General features: G+C 46.0%; 1 protein-coding gene across 1 annotated transcript in view; it reads right to left on the reverse strand.

The window, feature by feature from the left end:
* The window catches only part of EFCAB5 (EF-hand calcium binding domain 5), a 46,459-nt gene that overhangs the window by 13,216 nt on the left and 15,357 nt on the right, over positions 1–17,886 (reverse strand). The window contains exons 7-14 of the mRNA XM_033172598.1: positions 13,593–13,748; positions 8,373–8,472; positions 7,271–7,948; positions 5,076–5,162; positions 4,891–4,983; positions 3,852–4,066; positions 2,873–3,029; positions 686–975 (exon numbers count right to left, since the gene is read on the reverse strand). Of these exons, the coding sequence (XP_033028489.1) occupies positions 686–975; positions 2,873–3,029; positions 3,852–4,066; positions 4,891–4,983; positions 5,076–5,162; positions 7,271–7,948; positions 8,373–8,472; positions 13,593–13,748 (1,776 nt within the window). The remainder of the gene's footprint in view (positions 1–685; positions 976–2,872; positions 3,030–3,851; positions 4,067–4,890; positions 4,984–5,075; positions 5,163–7,270; positions 7,949–8,372; positions 8,473–13,592; positions 13,749–17,886) is intronic.

Here is a 17,886-nt window from a genome sequence, read left to right on the forward strand (position 1 = left end):
CCACATGCTCCTAGCTAGCCCTCATTCACATGGAACTCATTCTGTTTCTCCCCAAGTCTGCATGCTTATTCATTTGAAACAATTTCATAGGCATGCAAGTCCCACTGCTTTCTGTGGGATTCATCATACAATTGCAGAGTTGGCAGGGATCCCGGGGGTCATCTAGTTCAGCCCCTGCACTACAGGAATCTCAACTGGATCATACATGACAGGTGGCCATCCAACCTGTGCTTAAAAACTTTATTGCCCTCCGCTGTTTGTGTTTTGTCTACATCCTTCTTAGAACGGCTGACGCCATAACTGGGCACAGAACTCCAGTTGTTTGAATATAACAATGTGTCTTCACTGCTAAGAAGAATCACAGGAGCATGAATCTGTCTCAGTACCTGAGTTTCCCCATACATAAGAATGCCATTGCTGGTTCTGACCAAGGTTTACCTAGCCCAGCACTCTGCCAGTATTTTGCCAGAAGTAGACTGCATCTCTTCATTTCTCTCCATCATTTGGTTATATAAGCCCAGTGTTAGCTATCAGGAACATGGAGGTGTAATTTTGCTACCATGGCTGATTTGGTAATTGATTCATCTGCCTTTCATCAATGCAGCTAATCTTCTTCCCTGAAATGGAAAACCCCAAAACACATTGGCCTTTCCATGTACGGAAAGACTGTGGCAGAAACACTAACCCGACAAAGAACCTTGAATAGGACATCATACACCGGTTTGATGGACCCTCCATTGGTCATGGCTGTGTTCTCGATCTTGAGCAGCCACTTCCTCCGCGCACTGCCTCGCAATCGCTCTGTGTGGGTTCGCTCCACTGCCATCATGAGAAACTCCACGATGTTATCCAGCAGTTCGTCTTCGTTGCCGGTGAGCTCAGAGACAACCAGCTCCATGTAGGTTTGGAAGTCTCTTTGGGATAACTTCACAATCCCACTAGGATGCCACTGGGGTATGGGGAGCTGCAGCTTGGCTATGCGGGTAGCGAAAAACAATGGCAGGATCAGGCAGGACCACAAGCAATCCCATATGCCCACCTTTCCCCTAGTCCATTCTTCACACCAGATGTCAAGAAGGAACAGGTCCAATAGTTTTTAACAGTAGGTAGGTGCTTGCTCTCCTTTGTTTTTTTGTTCGTTATGAAAAGTGCATACCCCACCCTTCAGCCATGTGGTCAGGATGATGATTGCAACAGTGGCAGCCTACATCTTGTGGCCATTGATCCTTCCCCCCAAACTTGGATAACACAGTGTGGTTATTTACTTCTTATTTTGAGGCTTTGAAAAATAGCTACAGATTTTAATATTCCTATTTTGACCGGGTTGTTGGGAACTACTTGATCCTTGAATTTAATCTTATAGAAATTGGGGGGGGGGATCTTAACTTCTCACGTTTCATGTTTTGAGAAGGAGCCATAATTCAGTGATAAGAGCATCCTCTTTTCACACAGAAGATCCTGGGTTTGGTCCACACATTCCCAGTTAAAGGACTTTAAGAAGCAAGGGTGAGGAAGACCTTTTTCTGCCTGGAACCTTGGAAAGCCTTTGTCAGTAGGAAATACTGAATGGTCTGACCCAGTAGCGGCTTGTTGTGTTCATCCGCAGATGACGTCTTGCTGCTAATCTACTTTTGCACACAAGAGGGAGCTCTTGTACAGTTTTTCCAAATTGATATTTTTCAAAGAAAAGTTCTCAATAGGAGGTGCAGAAAAAGAGACAATAAATAGAAAAATCTTATTATTCTCTCTTTTGGCTTACGCAGTTCTCTCTGGAAAATTGCCAGGCTTCCATTTTTTATTTCATGCACAAGTAAAAATTGTGGGGATCCCAGGAATGGAAAGAAAAGCTTCCAAGTGTTTGGTATATCAAGTGAACAGGTAATCAATACAGGAAAAAATAGAAATGTGAAATCTGTTGTTAATGGCATATGCTTGTGATCAATATGTATAATGAGGTTGAAGGGCAAGATGATGAATGGGGGACTTTTAGGAAAACAAAGTATTTGAGCAAGATAAAATCCTCTTCAAATATTCAAGGCCCAGTCACTTTTATGGACAATGAGAATTAAGGATCAGGGCAGCTATCCTGTTTCTGAGCCTCTTGGAGCAAAGGGCAGCTGGGTGACCCTGTCAATGCTGATATCATATGGCAGGCAACACATCTCTCAGCTTCAGGATTTGCCATAGTTGTTAGCTCACATCTAATTATCCCATTTAAGTTTTTTCTCACAATAAACTTTTCGACATTAATAGACCCAGGTTACTCTTGTTCATTAATTTCAGTGGGTCTATTCTGAGTAAAACTTAGCTGAATACCACCCTAAAACAAGCGTTATAAAATCTGTATATAAAAAAGAACAGGATCTATGTTAAATAACAACGAACACAATTTTTAAAACTGATCACAGCAGATGCTATTTATTGATTTGTTCTGATAATTTTGGGGGGAGGTTATATGAGAAAATGTCAAGCAATTTTTATCCTACACTTTCCAGTGCCTTTCCCCATCATTTTCCTAACTGCAAAGGCCTGGTTTTGTTTTATTTTCTGAAGCAGCTTCATTGTGCCAAGTTCCATATCCACTCTAATGCAACCTGAATTTGCCCATATGCGACTGAATCTTGTGTGGAAAGTAGTGACAGTCTGGAAGCAGCGTCACTCTTTTTATTTTCTGGGTAGATGGTGGAAAGCATGCTCTCCCCAGCAGATCTTAAAGGCTGTTCATTTGGGTGAAGGAGATGCTCCTCCATTGAGCCTTCAAGGAGCCACAAGGCTTTTTGCCGTTGCTGCTGCAACTGAGACGAAGGTTACAGCTGAACCAAGCTGAGTTGGCTCAGTAGCAAACTAAGGTAGCAGAAAGCCTTTCTCCTACCTTTGTTTAATGCCTCTTGCTCCATCCCTTCCTTAAAGGTGGACAGAACAGCATCCACTTCCTGCATGTCCAAGAACCCAGAGCATTCATTATCCCATTTCTCAAAGAGCGCAGCCAAGAGGAGCTGTTGCCGGACCAAGAAAGAATTCTGGTGGATCTGATAGAGACAGAAGGCAAAGAAAAAGGACCGCACATCACCAGTTGCAGCGGTTCATGGGCACAAGCTCAGCACATACACATAAATAACAAACTCATGAAACGTGGTGGTTGAAAAAGCTTGGAGATGGATTGGCGTGTGCTGAGCTCTGACAATATGTGGCTCATGGCAGTAAGGGGAATTTGTAGCTGGATTCCAGTCAGGGTCAGCCCCCCTGTGAGGTGTGGTGAGGCAGTTGCCTCAGGTGGCAGACAGGGAACAGTTGGCAGGGACTGGAGATCCGGTGCCTGAGAAATGTGTTGTGCCACTCGCCACCTCCTGCACTTGTTGCCCACTGCTGCTGCTGCTGCCACTAACTGTTTCTCTCTGACCTACTTTTTTCTCCCCTGGCACTTTCAGTGGAAGTGATAGAGGCCAGCTTTGGCAGGTGGAGGGGGTGGTGGGAGGGTGGCTTTGGCAAGTGGCTTCAGAGAGTGTGTGTCATTTTCTGCTTTCCCTCAAGAGGCAAAATGTCCTGGGACATGCCTGACTCCTACCCTCCCTAGCCATTCAGCCTGCCAGTTTGGGTTGATGAGAGTTGGACTACAACAACATCTGGAGGGCCACACAATCCCCACCAGTGGATTATGGGTTTGCATAAGGGTACTTGCAAAGAAACAAAGACCCTCCCCAGGCCCAGAGAAGCATCCCAGATCCATATAATAAGGACAATTGTCTTTTTCACTGCATGGATTTTAGCCAGACTCCACACAGGTGATTTGTGTCCTGCTTCATCAAACAATAACCCGAGAAAATATTTTGGGAAATGATATTGCTTCTTACTCTCTCCATCTGCCTGATCTTCTCTTTCTCGGTTTGTACGTAACCTTCCTTCACAAACTCCACAAGCCTCTTCACATTTGACAGAGTCGTTTCTTCACCAACAAAGGTCTCCATTAGCTGCACAAACTGTGGCGGGTTGAGGGACTCCTTGTCAAAGCTGCTTATGGTAGATGGGGGCCCACGGGCCTGGATTTCTATCATATTCATGCGCAGGTCTAGAAGCAAGGAGGGAAGGTTACATCCTGTGCAATACAAATTTGAAGCTGTGGGTCTTTTCAGGGCTCAACAAGTGAGAAATGAGTAAGCAGAAGAACCCCCGGTCCCTCCAGAATGTCCCCCCCCCCAGGTGTAAGCAGCAGTATGTCATTGGCCCAATAATAATGTATTAGTGGTGGGTTTATACTGGACCATCCGAACATTAGTCTGCTTTATTAGATGTTCTGTGATGCATCCCCAATGTTATAGCATCATCAAAATCTGGAGGGGTGCTCTCATGCCACAGTGTAAAAAATGCAAGGCAAAAAAACCACCAGACCGTTTGTGGAATAAAATGTTACAGGATCTCAGCAATAAGTTATGGGACATGCACTGATTGGAAATGAAGCAGTATGCCTACCCTGGAAATTCTGCAAGTTCAAACCATATCGAAAGCAGGATCACGTATGACAGTCTGGATGTCATCGTGAGCACAGATAATCATGAGTGCGCACTTGCTGCTCACGGCTCCCATTTTGACACCCACCACTTTCCACTAGTTACATGCATTTCTGTACAACTTACTTGACTGGAGAACAGCACTGCAAAATTTGGAGAAGTGTGAATTCCTAAGGTTGGCTGTGTTTCAGTTTGCGCATTGTTTCAGAAAGTGCAAGCATGGTAGGTTTGCCTTTAAATGTGAACCAAATCAGATTTCACCCCCATCCCTACTCACAAGCAAAGTCCTTTTGTCACAGAAATGGACTACAGGGGCATTCTTGTGAAGGAACTCCTGTGTAACCTGAACCAGATTTCTTTATGGTGCTCTAATAAAACATCACACCTGGAAACCTGGTGCTTTCGTTGTTCCAGTCCTCCCGGACTTCCTTGCCATAGTCGGTGTACACGAAGGACAGGTCAGCAGTCTGAAGGTCACCTGCAGGAAGGGGAGGCAACACAAAACGGGCTGCTAAAGAGGCTGAGCTTCGACAGCTACGTGCAGACTATAGAAACAGGATGTTCAATCACCTGACCATATCTTTCCATATATCTTCTGAGGTGCCTTTTCACATGTCTCGCTGTCTAGCCCACTGGGCAATGAGAGCAAATCTGAAACTAAGAGGAGAAAAAAAGAATGTTTGTGAATAGGCAAGGCTAGATGACCAAGATCATGCCCCAAAAGCAGAAGCTAGCCAGATTGCAGGACACTTCTAAATTGCGGGGGTGGGGGTGGGGGTGGGAAGTGGTCCGTGTTGGCACTTTTGTGCATTGCTCTGGGCAGATGTTAAGCTCATGTAAACTGTGGTTTACATTTGCACCTCACTGCCGTGATTTTTTTTCTGAGCTAAGAGGATGCAGCCAGATCTGTGGCATCTTAATTACTTCTCTCTTTAGGGTTTAAAATGAGTGTTTGGTTCAGCTTGTAGCAAACGTGCCCCTTTCATATCCTTCTGTCTCCACCTCCCATTTGAAAGTGTGAGCATCTCTGAGCTCCCAGCTCCAGCTTTCCTCATGTCCTGGGACTCTCCACACCTTTGCCCCCTACCCGGATCGAGTGCAGCCTGTCTTGTTTACCCTGAGGCTTGGTGAGCCCCATCAGGGTGGCATAGCAAGCCTTCTGTGATGACGTGGCAAGCCTGTTTAGGAGCAGCAGGCAAGGGCCATCCTGGCCAGCAGTGTTAACACTCTAGAAAGGGTAGAGAAGCCCTCAGGTGAGCCCAGCAGCGGCTCTTCCTTGACTGAGTAGCATGAGCCATGATCACTGAACTGGAAATGTTAAAGGAAATGATCATAAGTGATTCCTGCTATCAGAGACTGCAATCTGCCTCCTTCATGGTCCTGGTTTAATCATTATACAGTACTTGGCCCCTAGCTAGTGATTCCATGTTTCTTTTTCGCTTATAATATTTTGGAGCAAACAGGAGCCTTAAAGATGTTGTGATCTGCACTGGTGTGTGATGAAACACTTAATTTTTATATATGCATTTGTTTTAAACATTTATATGGGACACTCTGAACATACAGCACCAATTCCAGCATAACTGCACTGGCTACCAGTTAGTTTCCAGGCTCAAACTGAAGTGCTGGTTTTGACCTATAAAGCCTTATTGGGCTCAGGATCCCAATAGCTCCTAAACCACCTCTCCCCACGTGAACCGAGCCAGACCCTGCAATAATCAGCTGAGGAACTTCTCCTGCTTGTAGAACGCTCTCCCTAGGGAGGCTCATGAAACACTGTATTTACCTATTCTTAGGTGTCAGTCAAAAACATTCCTTTTTACTTGGGCTTTTGGCCCTTGCAATCATGTGAATGTCTGCCTTTTCTAATAAGTGGTGATCTGGAATATGTAGCTTAGAGATCTAAATCAGAGAAGCATACTCTGCAGCTGCTCATTTGTGCACAGAACACACACCGCCTTGAATTGATGTGACTCAAAAAGCATGGCTATGTGCATTAAAAAAAAGCTGTTTTCATTAACTACCTGTGGGCACTCTTGTTCAACAAAACATTCTGGTTGAACAAATCCAATTGATGAGCCACACCTTGAGTTAAGCATGCATAAACCAGCTCTGAGAACAGGCCAAAATGAAGCTCTGATCTGAGTGGTGGTTGTGGGGAGGTAAGGGGACCAAGCAGTGTTTAGTTTCTTTAAGGACTCACCCACACTTCCTTTTGTGCCACATTGATAGGCACAGGTCTGGGTCGCAGTGGTGTTTTTCGTTTGTGTGTGTCCTAGCACTTCCCCCAGGAAAACCCACAAATCGCAGCAAATGGCAATCAGGTTTTCCCTGGATTGCCATTTGCTCCAATTCAGTGGGAAAACACATGTTTTCACGGGGAAAGCTCTGGGACAAAAATATATATATGCTCAGACGTGGAACTAGAAAGCCCAGGCCTGTGACCAGAAAGCAGAGCAGAGGTCAGTGTGGATGAGCCCTAAGTGTCCCTCTTGCCTCCCCAGCCTGTTTCCATACAAATGCAAAAGCACATGAAAGGTGGTCATTATCAGAAACCATCACCTCGAATGTTCTTGGCATCTGAAGCCACCTCAGCTGATCCTAAAACAACTCAGAATGTATCCATTTAGCAGGAACACAACAAAGCCTTTGCCTGTGGGTGTGCAGTACACAGATGTTTGAGCTCCATACGGTAGATATGGTATAAGCGGACTTCCCAGTATGGTCTTCTCTGATAAGGTTTGGCTTAGCAAAACACGCTGTACCTGAAAGCTTCTGTCCTGGCCGTTTGCTTGGACCTGGCACACCTTCACTGCTCCTGTGCAGCTGCCCCCGACTGCCTGGCTCCTCCTGAGCTGCCGCTGCTTCTGCACTGCCAGGGCCCAGTTCTTCGTTCTGTGTCTGCTGTAGCCCAGATTGCATGTTAATGAAGGAAGCAGGAGCAGAGCTTCTGGGCTGTGGATCCCTGTCAGCCTCCTGGGTTTCCACAGGTAGCTCTGGTGCTGATGCCCGGGTGGTTACACGCACCACGTCTTCGCCAGCAGGTAAAACAGTTCCTTGGGCGGTTGACTCTGCAGCTGCTGTGGCTGCTGGACCTTGTTCCTCCTGAGCTGCTGCTTCGCCAGGTCCCGGCTCTACAGCTGGCATTTCTGCCTGATCCTGGAGGGCTGATGCTAGAACGACTTCACCCTCCTCTCCTGCGTGGCTGGCCTCTTGCTCTTGGTCAGCAGCTGCGGACCCCCCAGGGGCCTCACCGCCTTCAGGTGAAACCATCTCCATGTCAGACAGGATGTCTTTCAAGAGCAGCTTGAGGGCAATGGCTTCCTCAGATAATGCAAGTTCACCCGATGGGATGTTGAGGCTAGACTTCTCCGAAATCGGCTCATCTTCCATAATTCCCCAAAACTCAGCTACCTCTATATCGTCCAGTTCTATAATTGGCCCTAGGATAAAAAAGGGTGGTGCTGTGGATATACTCTGAAACTGGAAGCATGGTACGGGAATGGAGGATTAATAATAATATTAATAATAATAATAATAATAATAATTACTTGTTACCAAGGTCTCCAAGCAACTTGCACTTATAAACATAAACATACTATACCATTAAAATTTGCATAAAACATAGATATGATGAACCGACCCAGACCCTGCAATTGTCATATGAGGTCCTTCTTTGTGTGCCCCCTCCATGAGAGGTCTGGAGGGTGAAAATAGAAGAATGGGCCTTTTCTGTGGCAGGCAGTTCCCTGCTTGTGGAATGCTCTGCCCAAGGAGGCTCGCCTGGTGCCATCATTTTATCAGACACCAGGCAAAAAACTTTCCTCTATAACCAGGTCTTTGCCCTGTAATTAACAGCAGACTTACATTTCTTGGGGTCAAGGAATCCCTTCTTGTGCTGTGGGGAGCAGTTGTAGAAGAAGACCTCCAGTAAAGATAATATCCTCTGTCTGTCCAAGAGCCCCACCTAAGAAAGAGGAGCACAGACATACCTTTAAGCCTTGCCAGTTCCCACCGAGTTCTAGGCGGTTCATGTACTACAAAAACCACATTGGATGGCCTGTGAAATCAGAGTTGTTCCCAAATTGGGGGAGGGGGGGGTCCTTAATTTTACAGAAAGGGTGATGGAAAAGTAGATCACTGAAGTTGGAACGCAAGCCCTGAACTGCACAGGGGTTCAAGGGCAGGTAAGAATCTTATGGCAACAGAACACCCAACTTGAAACATTTGAAATATATATTTGAAAACCTATTTTAAATGCTGCTGCTGCTGCTACTACTAAAGTAATTCACACAACCCAAGTCACTAAACGTTTGCTCAAATCAAAGGAGCTTACAGCATCTCCAGAAATGCTAAGCAACAGGAAATCTACAAACACTGTAAAGGCTAAACTAGACCTGATGTTAAGTGTGTTACTTCACACCAGTTAAAAAACAACAACTCAAAAACAACAACAAAAACACCATTCAGTGGAAGATGCAGAAGAGTGCAATTTTTGTCAGGGCCATGGCAGGGGAGGAAAAGGTTAAAATATACCTCCCCTCACTGCATACAGCAGCCCTCACATAAACTGGACTCCCCCCCGGGCTTGCCAGTAGTTTGCAGTTGCTGTGATCTGAAGTGGTATTTTTAGCATTAGCCCACGATGGTGGTATCAGTAAGAATTCACTCTTGATCAGACCGAAGAATCATCGAATTGAGCACCTGATTTTCTAATGAGCTCACAAACAAGTCCTGGAGGGGACGGCTTTCTCTCCCCCCGCCCCTGCATCTAGTACCTTGAGATAGACTGCTTCTGAGCATGGAGGTTTATTCACTTAATATATTTAAACTCCACCTTTCTTCTGATGAGCTCATGGTGGCATAAGCAGTTCTCCCCCTCCGCTGTGAATCTGAGCCACTTTTTTCTCTCCAAGGGCTTCCACGCTCAGGCTCTGAATACACTCTGGGCATGTAGTTCTTATCTGAAACAGATTCCAGGCACCCCCTGGAAGCAGCCTGTCTCTTATCTCAGAGGGACAGGAAAATAATAATCAGCAGGCCTCACTGCCTTGTGGCAAGGAGCAGCACCAGGGAATCCTTCTCTCCCAGGGAGAGGGCAAAGAGATGACAAAGGCAGGAAAACTCTAGAGGAAACGGGGCAGAAAATGGAGGGGAAACACATGGTTAAAGGAAAGGAAAGCAGCCCCAAAGGAACGTGGCTTTTCGACTTTATAATGAGCTAATGCGTATTGCTATTTCACGGTTCCAGCTCTGCAGTCTCTTTCCCATTATAGCACAGCATGGTGGTTTACCAGGTGCAAATCTGAAAAACCAAAAATGAAAGATTCTTTTTCTTTCTTTCTTTCTTTCTTTCTTTCTTTCTCCCCACATTTTTCTCCAAGGAGCTCAAGGTAGCATACATGGCTCTACTCCTCCTCCTCCTCCTCATTTCATCCCCACAACAACCCTCTGAGGTAGGTGAGGTTGAGAGGCAATGACTGGCCCAAGGTCACCCTGTGAGCTTCATGGCTGAGTGGGGAGATTTGAACTCTAGTCTCCCAGGTCCTGGTCTGACACTCTAACCACTACACCATGCTGGCTGTTTGTGGCAAACAAATGCAAGTTAAAATCTGTGAGTTGGATGGCTGTGAGGCGCGGCAGCTGCCGAGCAATTTGGTTTTGTGTCACTTTCCACCTGTACTGACGAAGGGGAACAAATGGTTGGATTTGGCCGTTGAGAGCTGGCAATGGGCCCAAGATGGCTGGATGGTAGCCAGGCTCCTTACGAACAGCAAGTAGAAGTGGCAGCAGCACCTGGGGAAGGGGTTGAACTGATGGGAGGAAGCTGTCTTCCTTGCTTTAGTCCAGCCTTTGCCAACCTGGTGCCCTCCAAATGCTTTGGACTACAACTCCCATCAGACCCAGCTAGCTGCCTGCTATGGCTGTGACCTGGGGCTCTTGCATTAAGGACAGGGCATGTATGGTGTCGGAAGAAGGGATGGGGGTGGGGAGTAGAAATTTCTTCAGACTTCCTGAACTACTTCACAAACTGGAATACAAGCATCCTTTGAAATCCAGCCTTCGCTGAATGCAACAACCCAGTTCTCCAGCCGAACAATGCATATTCCCCACTAAAGGAAAAATGTTCACATGAAAAACGTTACGAGTGAGAACAATGTACAGAATGCATAGCGATAGGCAAAAATGCACCTGTTGGGTGGGATGCAAATAAATTTTAATGCAGACTTAAAAAAAAAAACTGATGTGGAAATGAGGAGAACTCAATTTAAGACAGGAAGATTGAGAAACCAAGAGAGTTTCTGTTCGTTTCATCCATCCCTAGAGAAAAGCTTGATTGTCAGATTGTGATCCTGGCAAATGGGTCAGTGGGATTCAAGGCAATTGAGTTGCTTGCCAGAGGCTCAAAGGTTTGAACTGGGAAGCTGAGACCAGAGGCAGATTTAGAGGAGTGTGACTGGTTTAGTTGCACTGGGAGGAGATCCTTGAGGGTGCCGCAGTAGGCGCCACAACTATGATGGTGAATGGAAGGCGAGAGGCGGGAGGGTGGCAAATTTTGGCGTTGTAAAGAGTGCCTCTGAAATTTGAGACCACCCTCCCAGGTCTGCCACTGCTGTGATCTAGCCTAGGAAGCTGGCTAGGACTGTGTGCATGTCCTCAGGCCTCAGAGTTCTTTTTTAGATACAACATGGAATAAGGAGTGTGAGCAGCATTGCCTTCTGTGATTGGCAGGCAGCATGGAGCCTTTGGATTGGCCAGCCCTAGAATAAAATATTGTACTAAGAACCTGGTCTGTGCCTAGTCCACAGAGCAGCACCTTCTGCACTCAAAACCTTTGTTGTTGTTCAGTCGTTCAGTCGTGTCCGACTCTTCGTGACCCCATGGACCAGAGCACGCCAGGCACGCCTATCCTTCACTGCCTCTCGCAGTTTGGCCAAACTCATGTTAGTAGCTTCAAGAACACTGTCCAACCATCTCATCCTCTGTCGTCCCCTTCTCCTTGTGCCCTCCATCTTTCCCAGCATCAGGGTTTTTTCTAGGGATTCTTCTCTTCTCATGAGGTGGCCAAAGTACTGGAGTCTCAACTTCAGGATCTGTCCTTCTAGTGAGTACTCAGGGCTGATTTCTTTGAGAATGGATAGGTTTGATCTTCTTGCAGTCCATGGGACTCTCAAGAGTCTCCTCCAGCACCATAATTCAAAAGCATCAATTCTACGGCGATCAGCCTTCTTTATGGTCCAGCTCTCACTTCCGTACATTACTACTGGGAAAACCATAGCTTTAACTATATGGACCTTTGTCGGCAAGGTGATGTCTTTGCTTTTTAAGATGCTGTCTAAACCTAGACTCAAATAAACTCAAAACCTAGACTCAAATAAACTCAAAACCTAGACTCAAATAAACTCAAAACCTAAACTCAAAACCTAGACTCAAATAAATTAACATTGGAGAATATAGGAAGCTGCCTTATACTGAGTCAGACCTTTGGTCTATGCAGCTCAGGAGTGTCCACGGTGACCAGCTGAAGCTCTCGCCAAGTCCTACCTGGAGATGCCAGGGATGGAAACTGGGACCTTTGACATGCAAAGGAGATTGCTCTACCTTCTCAGCTATGGCCCGTCCCCACCACCTCCTAGGTCTAGGTTTTGGTATAGCCACCTATTGTGCTAAGCCAGTCTGGACCAGTCATTTAATGCCGGGTCCCCAGTGTCATCCCAAAACAATCCAGGTTTAGAGCCTCAGGAATAGGGATGCATATAGACTGAAATCAAGAGCGAGGTGGAGGACCCCACTGGGTGCTGGGAAAGGGAGGCTTGCAACCAAGCCACTGGAAATTAGGAAAATGGGACCAACATGCATGCTGAGCGAGAGAGAATGGAGAAACAGATAATTCAGCAACCGCAGAGGTCTTTTCTATGGATTTCCTTTGCATTTTCTGCTTTCCCTTGAGGTCTAGGTACAGCAGGAACTGATTACAGCACCGGGAAGGAAACCAGGTCAAAGCCTAAGGAAATGCATTAAATTTACACTCTGTTTTTGGAAATGATCCAAGCCCACTTGCCTGCTTGCGATGCTCTCAAATATCGGCTAGCATTGTGGGTGCTTGTTTGTAAGGCTGGGAAAATATTTCGAATCCCCAATGTTACCCCCCCCTCCCCACCAGAAGCCAACCACAAAGGCCTTGCAGAAAGTGGAGGGGGTCGTTTCAATTTCCTGACAGCCCGTCCTGAACTTCCATGTTTCCCTGAGAGGCCTGTCACTATCCTAAGCATCCGGTGGCCCTGAGGCCAGATGACCCTCCATCACCATCCTGTCACTTGCTTGCCTTTTAGTTTGGGCAGGAGAGAGACTCTGAGCCACCCCTGGGTTGTGGACTGCCAACCGAGCCCCTGCTAGTCACAAAGAATGCCAGGCAAGGTGGGCTTTGCAGGTGACAGCACAGGTAAAGGCACAGCCTGGCGGGCTGATTAGGCCCCATGGGCTGCAAGTTCCCCACCACCGACCTATTCCAATAGACCAGAAACTGTTACTATTCAGAGCTGCGCTTGGGAAGTCCTAACTAGGAATAATGATGGCAGAGCTATAATCCTGCACACACCCTGCAGTTTCTCCACTAGGGTCTGGGGAGAAACTCTAACTCAAATTCACACTGCGCTGAGATCTGTGGTTGAAGGGCGGTATACAAATTTAATAAATAATAATAATAAAAACTTTTTAAAAACAATATGAGAAGTGAAACTCCACCAGCCTTCAATATCCACATGTATCCAAATTTTGCAATGCACTTCTCCAATGCATACAAAAAAATGCATGTATTAGAGAAATGTTGTATTAATATTAAAATATGAGTGAAAATAACAAATGCATTATATTAGGGGAAATTGCTTTGCAAAATGTGCATCAGTCAAAACTGCATTTCTGCATTTAGGGTTAGGGTCTGCATTTCTGTCTCTCGTCTGCCTCGAGAGAGAATGGAGTGCGCTTCCAGGGGTGAAAGTGAAACTGCTGCGTGACCTCCCCAGGGCGCAAGCCTGGGCGCTTTGTGCGGAGGTCCTGGGCTGCCCAGGCGAGAATCAGTGGAGCTACCTTTCCATGGTCGCAGTTGAAGAACAGTTGGAGAAACATCTGCCGCCAGATGTCGTGTCTGATTATGTTACGTGCATCGTTGGCACACTGTAGGAGGTGTTGCAGCAATTGCTGGAACATGTCGCTGTTGAAATTCTTGATGTAAGAATGGAGATACTGGAGAGGTGAGGGGGGAAAAGAAGGGGAGAAAACACACATTTTATTCCATTTTGCCATCACTCAGCATCACTCATTGTCTTGCTCATATGAAACTTAACGATGAAGTCACTTGCCCTTAATGACGAATCTGGATTATCCTTCCTCCTATTTGTATCCCATCCTTCCTCCAAGGAACTCGGGGTGATCTATATAGCTGAAAGCACTCTCTGTTTTAGCCTCACAACCACCCTGTGAGGTAGACTGGGCTCAGTGAGAACAGCTGCTCCTAAAGCTTCGCCCAGAAAGGCACAGACGTCCAAACAGAGCCAGGTGGAGCTCCAGGGGTAAAAACTCCTCCCCACAGCTCTCGTTTGTAAATGTAGAATCAAGACAGTGGAGAAGGCAGAGTCCCTGCAGAAGCAGCTGAGCAATGATGCTGCATAAATACACCTCATCACTAAAACATCCGAACCTTACAGCAAGAGATGGATCTGCAATTTAGGGAAATTACAAGCAAGCACTGGGAATGATTTCCACACAGCTGCCACCTATTTGTTTGCCTTCGGAAGCATTTTTGCCTCCTCGGAATTGAGGCCACAACTCGCACCAAGCACAAAACAGATCTCTTTTTCCTCCTGCTTAAGAGTAGCTTGAGTAGCAGATTGAAGCTGGCCGTTGCAGAGACGTTTATCCACCCCAATAGTTGGATTGGGCCCTTGTGCTTAACGTTCCCTGCTATATTTCCTCTTTGTGTTAAGTTACTTATCAGATTTTTATGTGACTTGCAATTTACAACCACAACAAAAATACATTTATTTATTGCATTTCTGTCCCACCTTTTCCTCTGAGGAGCTCAAGGTGGCATAAAGGGTTCTCCTCCTCCTCATTTAACCCTGCAAGGTAGGTTAGCCTGAGAGGTAGTGACGGGCCTTGTGAGGGATTCAAACTCTGTGGTCTCCCAGTTCCTCTCTAACCACTACAAAACACAGATTCTCTTAACGTGATTATTACAATCGTACAACTCACTTGTTCTTTAAAAATGTGAAAGCCAAAAGTAGCAAAACCTTCCCCTCCCCTCATATTCTGCATTTCTGTGCCACATAGAACAGGGGGGCTGCCCTTTGCTGCAGCCAGCACTGAAGTGGAGAACATCAGCCTCACGGCAGGCCAGAGAAATGAAATAAAGCAAATTTATAGATGATCCCTGAGGTAGTATTCTGCACAATCCTCTTCCAAAAAGAAATCTGGCAGCAAGTGGTTCCAGAGTTGATTGGAATCCTCATTATTATTTACCAAAGAAAGAAGATCAACAACAAGAAGAGAAAAAGGGAAGGAAGGAAGGAAGGAAGGAAGGAAGGAAGGAAGGAAGGAAAAGAAGAGGAAAGGATGAAATTCTGGAGACCACCTTCATTTGCCTCAATCCTCCTGACTTTGGGAAGAAGACTCTTGAGCCATGATTTATTTGAAGCTGAGGTCTCAGAGACACGTTTAACACTTCAAATTTATTGCCCCGTGAGATTTTAATGGGTAAAAAAATAAGAAGGCCGTTCAAGAAATGTGGTCTGCACAGTGTAAATAATAAAGGCTGTCAGCAGGAACCGCAATCTCCCGTCTTTGGGCTGAATTATGATGGCATTTTTATTTGTATTTTTAAAGCCTGCTGCTGTTGTGGCTGGATGGGGCGGTGTAAGCAAGAAGGCTTGGGTAACTAAGTTCTCCTTAGACTCACGGATGTAATCATGTACATTAATTTCAATGGGCCTACTCTGAGTATGACACGCAGCATCACAAACTATGACCTTGTTGTTTCTTTCGTTTAGTTTGATTCATCTTGGGCACTTTCATGTTTTTTGCTTGAATTGTTAGTGGCATTGTGCAGTCTTGGGGTAATGCTGAGATGTTTTGATGGGCCAGTTTGAAAAGTTTATTCCAGGTTTTTGTTCTGAACTGAATTGTTAGTTGACCGCAGGGGCGTAGCAAGGTAAATTGGTACCTGGGGGCAAAAAAAAAAAATGTCAACCCCCCCAAAGGCATGGGAAGGTCAGGTGGTCTTGTCAACCCCCCCATTGATTCCCCCCCCCCGCGCAAAAAATGTTTTACGTTATTTCATATTTTCTTACAAAGGAATAATAACAAGTAATAATAATAATAATAACTTTTATTTATATCCCACCCTCCCTGGCCAAAGTTGGGCTCAGGGTAGCTAACATCAGATACATAACATTGGTATAAAATCAAACAATAATTAAATTACCTCCTAAAAACATCTCAAAATCAAATTAAAGTCTAATTAGATGGCTTTCCACAGGGTTAGGGTTGGGAACAGTAAGTGTTCTCTGAACTGAAATTCCAGCCTTCATGACATAGGAAAACAGCCAAGTGAACAGCTATTTTGGTGGAGGAGGGTCAAGATATTAACCAATATACATGAAATTTCATATATAGCTATATAATCCCTAGTATAGTAAGATAAGACCTTCGGAGCAGGCATTTTTTAAAAAAATTGTTCCTTGATAATTTGTCACCCCCTTCATTATGGGAAACCGGTGCGGCCCGCCACCCTAGCCCCCACCTTGCTACGCCCCTGGTTGACCGTGTGGAATCAGCCTTGATCCATCTATCTCCAACGCCTCCTTTCTTCTCTGGAAAAGTCATCTGACTCTGCCTGGAGTGTGGCCTTCGGTCTTTACCTCGTTCTAGCTCAGGGGCTGAATGCCGCCCACTGTACCTCCTTTTCTGGCCTTTGGAACTTCCCCAGGCCACGCCTCCTTCGGGGCCACACCCCTTTCTTCAGGCCACACCCATCACCCCCCTCCTCTGCACCTTCCTCAAGGGCCTTGAGCTGTGATGAGGCATCTTGCTTGCTTGCCTGAACCGAAAAGGAGAGGCGCGTGTGCACAAACTTCTGTATTTGTGTGTGGCTGGAATGTAGCCTGCAGTAAAAAGTTGAGTGTCGCTTCTGTGTTGCCCATCCACTTTTGGCCTCTAGCATTTGGCCCCCAGGAGATTGCCTATAAGGCAATGTGGCCCTCAGGCTGAAAAAGGTTCCCCACCAAGGCTCTAGCCTACGGTCGAACAGGAAGGAATCCAGAATTCAAATGTGAACTGCAGAGACTGACGCCTGATGGATTGTGGTGACAGAAAAGGGGTTCGTTGCATGCCTGTTGTTGCTGATCCTTCTCCAAATTAGCTGCAGTCACTCTGAGGTTAAATATCTCATTGTGAGCTTAAAACAAGATTTGACAAATTACCTTTTTTTAAAAAAAAACGTTTCTCTGCTGAATGCTTAAAAGGGTGGCTTTCAAAAGCAGGGAGGTGAGTAAGGACATGTTGCCACTTGCTCTGAGTCTCCCTCCAGCTGCCTTATGCTCCATCCTCAATCTTAGTAAGGAAGCATGCCAACTGGCACCGCTAAGGCTGCTCATGGTTCTAGTCCATCGTCTTGCACTCATAGTTCTTTCAGTGTGACTGACTCCACAATACGATTCATTTCTGATAAAACACTGAGAACTTGGCAAACACACACACACACACAGAGAGAGAGAGAGAGAGAGAGAGAGAGAGTATTTATAGCTATATCTATAGCAATATCTCCAGACTGATCACCCTCAAGAGGCCTGCAGAGCCCTCAGGGATATACCAAGCCTCCTGCATGAATCAGCTAATAGAATTTCAAGAGCAATAACAGATGCGCTAGGAACGATGCTAATTGTGTGATAATGAGGGTGCCCATAGAAGACGGTCCCCTGAGTGCCACTAGTGGAAAATCTGAATTCACCAGAACTCTCACTACATTGCTAGACTTTCCCTCTCAACGTTTCCCCTGCTGATTCGCCCTGGAAGGAAGCCTTTGCTTTGGAATCGTTTTTTTCTTCTTGGTGGCTATTGTAGAGCATGGAGTAGGAGGCAGGATGGGGAGGGCTGGCAATCTGCTGGCGGTGGAAAGGAGATCCCTGGAATGTATAACCGATTGCTGTGTGTATTGGTGGAGGTGAACTCAGGCCCAAGAATGGGGCAACATTCAATATCTGACAGGTGGAGAGCTGCATGCCAAACTGTGTACCTTTGGGTGGCTGAGCTTCCATATACATATATATTGTTGTGAGCCTGTGGAGGGCTTAGGCTGTATGATGCCTATACCTCCCAATTCCTGGAT

The sequence above is a fragment of the Lacerta agilis genome, chromosome 15 (genome assembly GCF_009819535.1).
Source record: "Lacerta agilis isolate rLacAgi1 chromosome 15, rLacAgi1.pri, whole genome shotgun sequence".
Lineage (NCBI taxonomy): Eukaryota > Metazoa > Chordata > Lepidosauria > Squamata > Lacertidae > Lacerta > Lacerta agilis.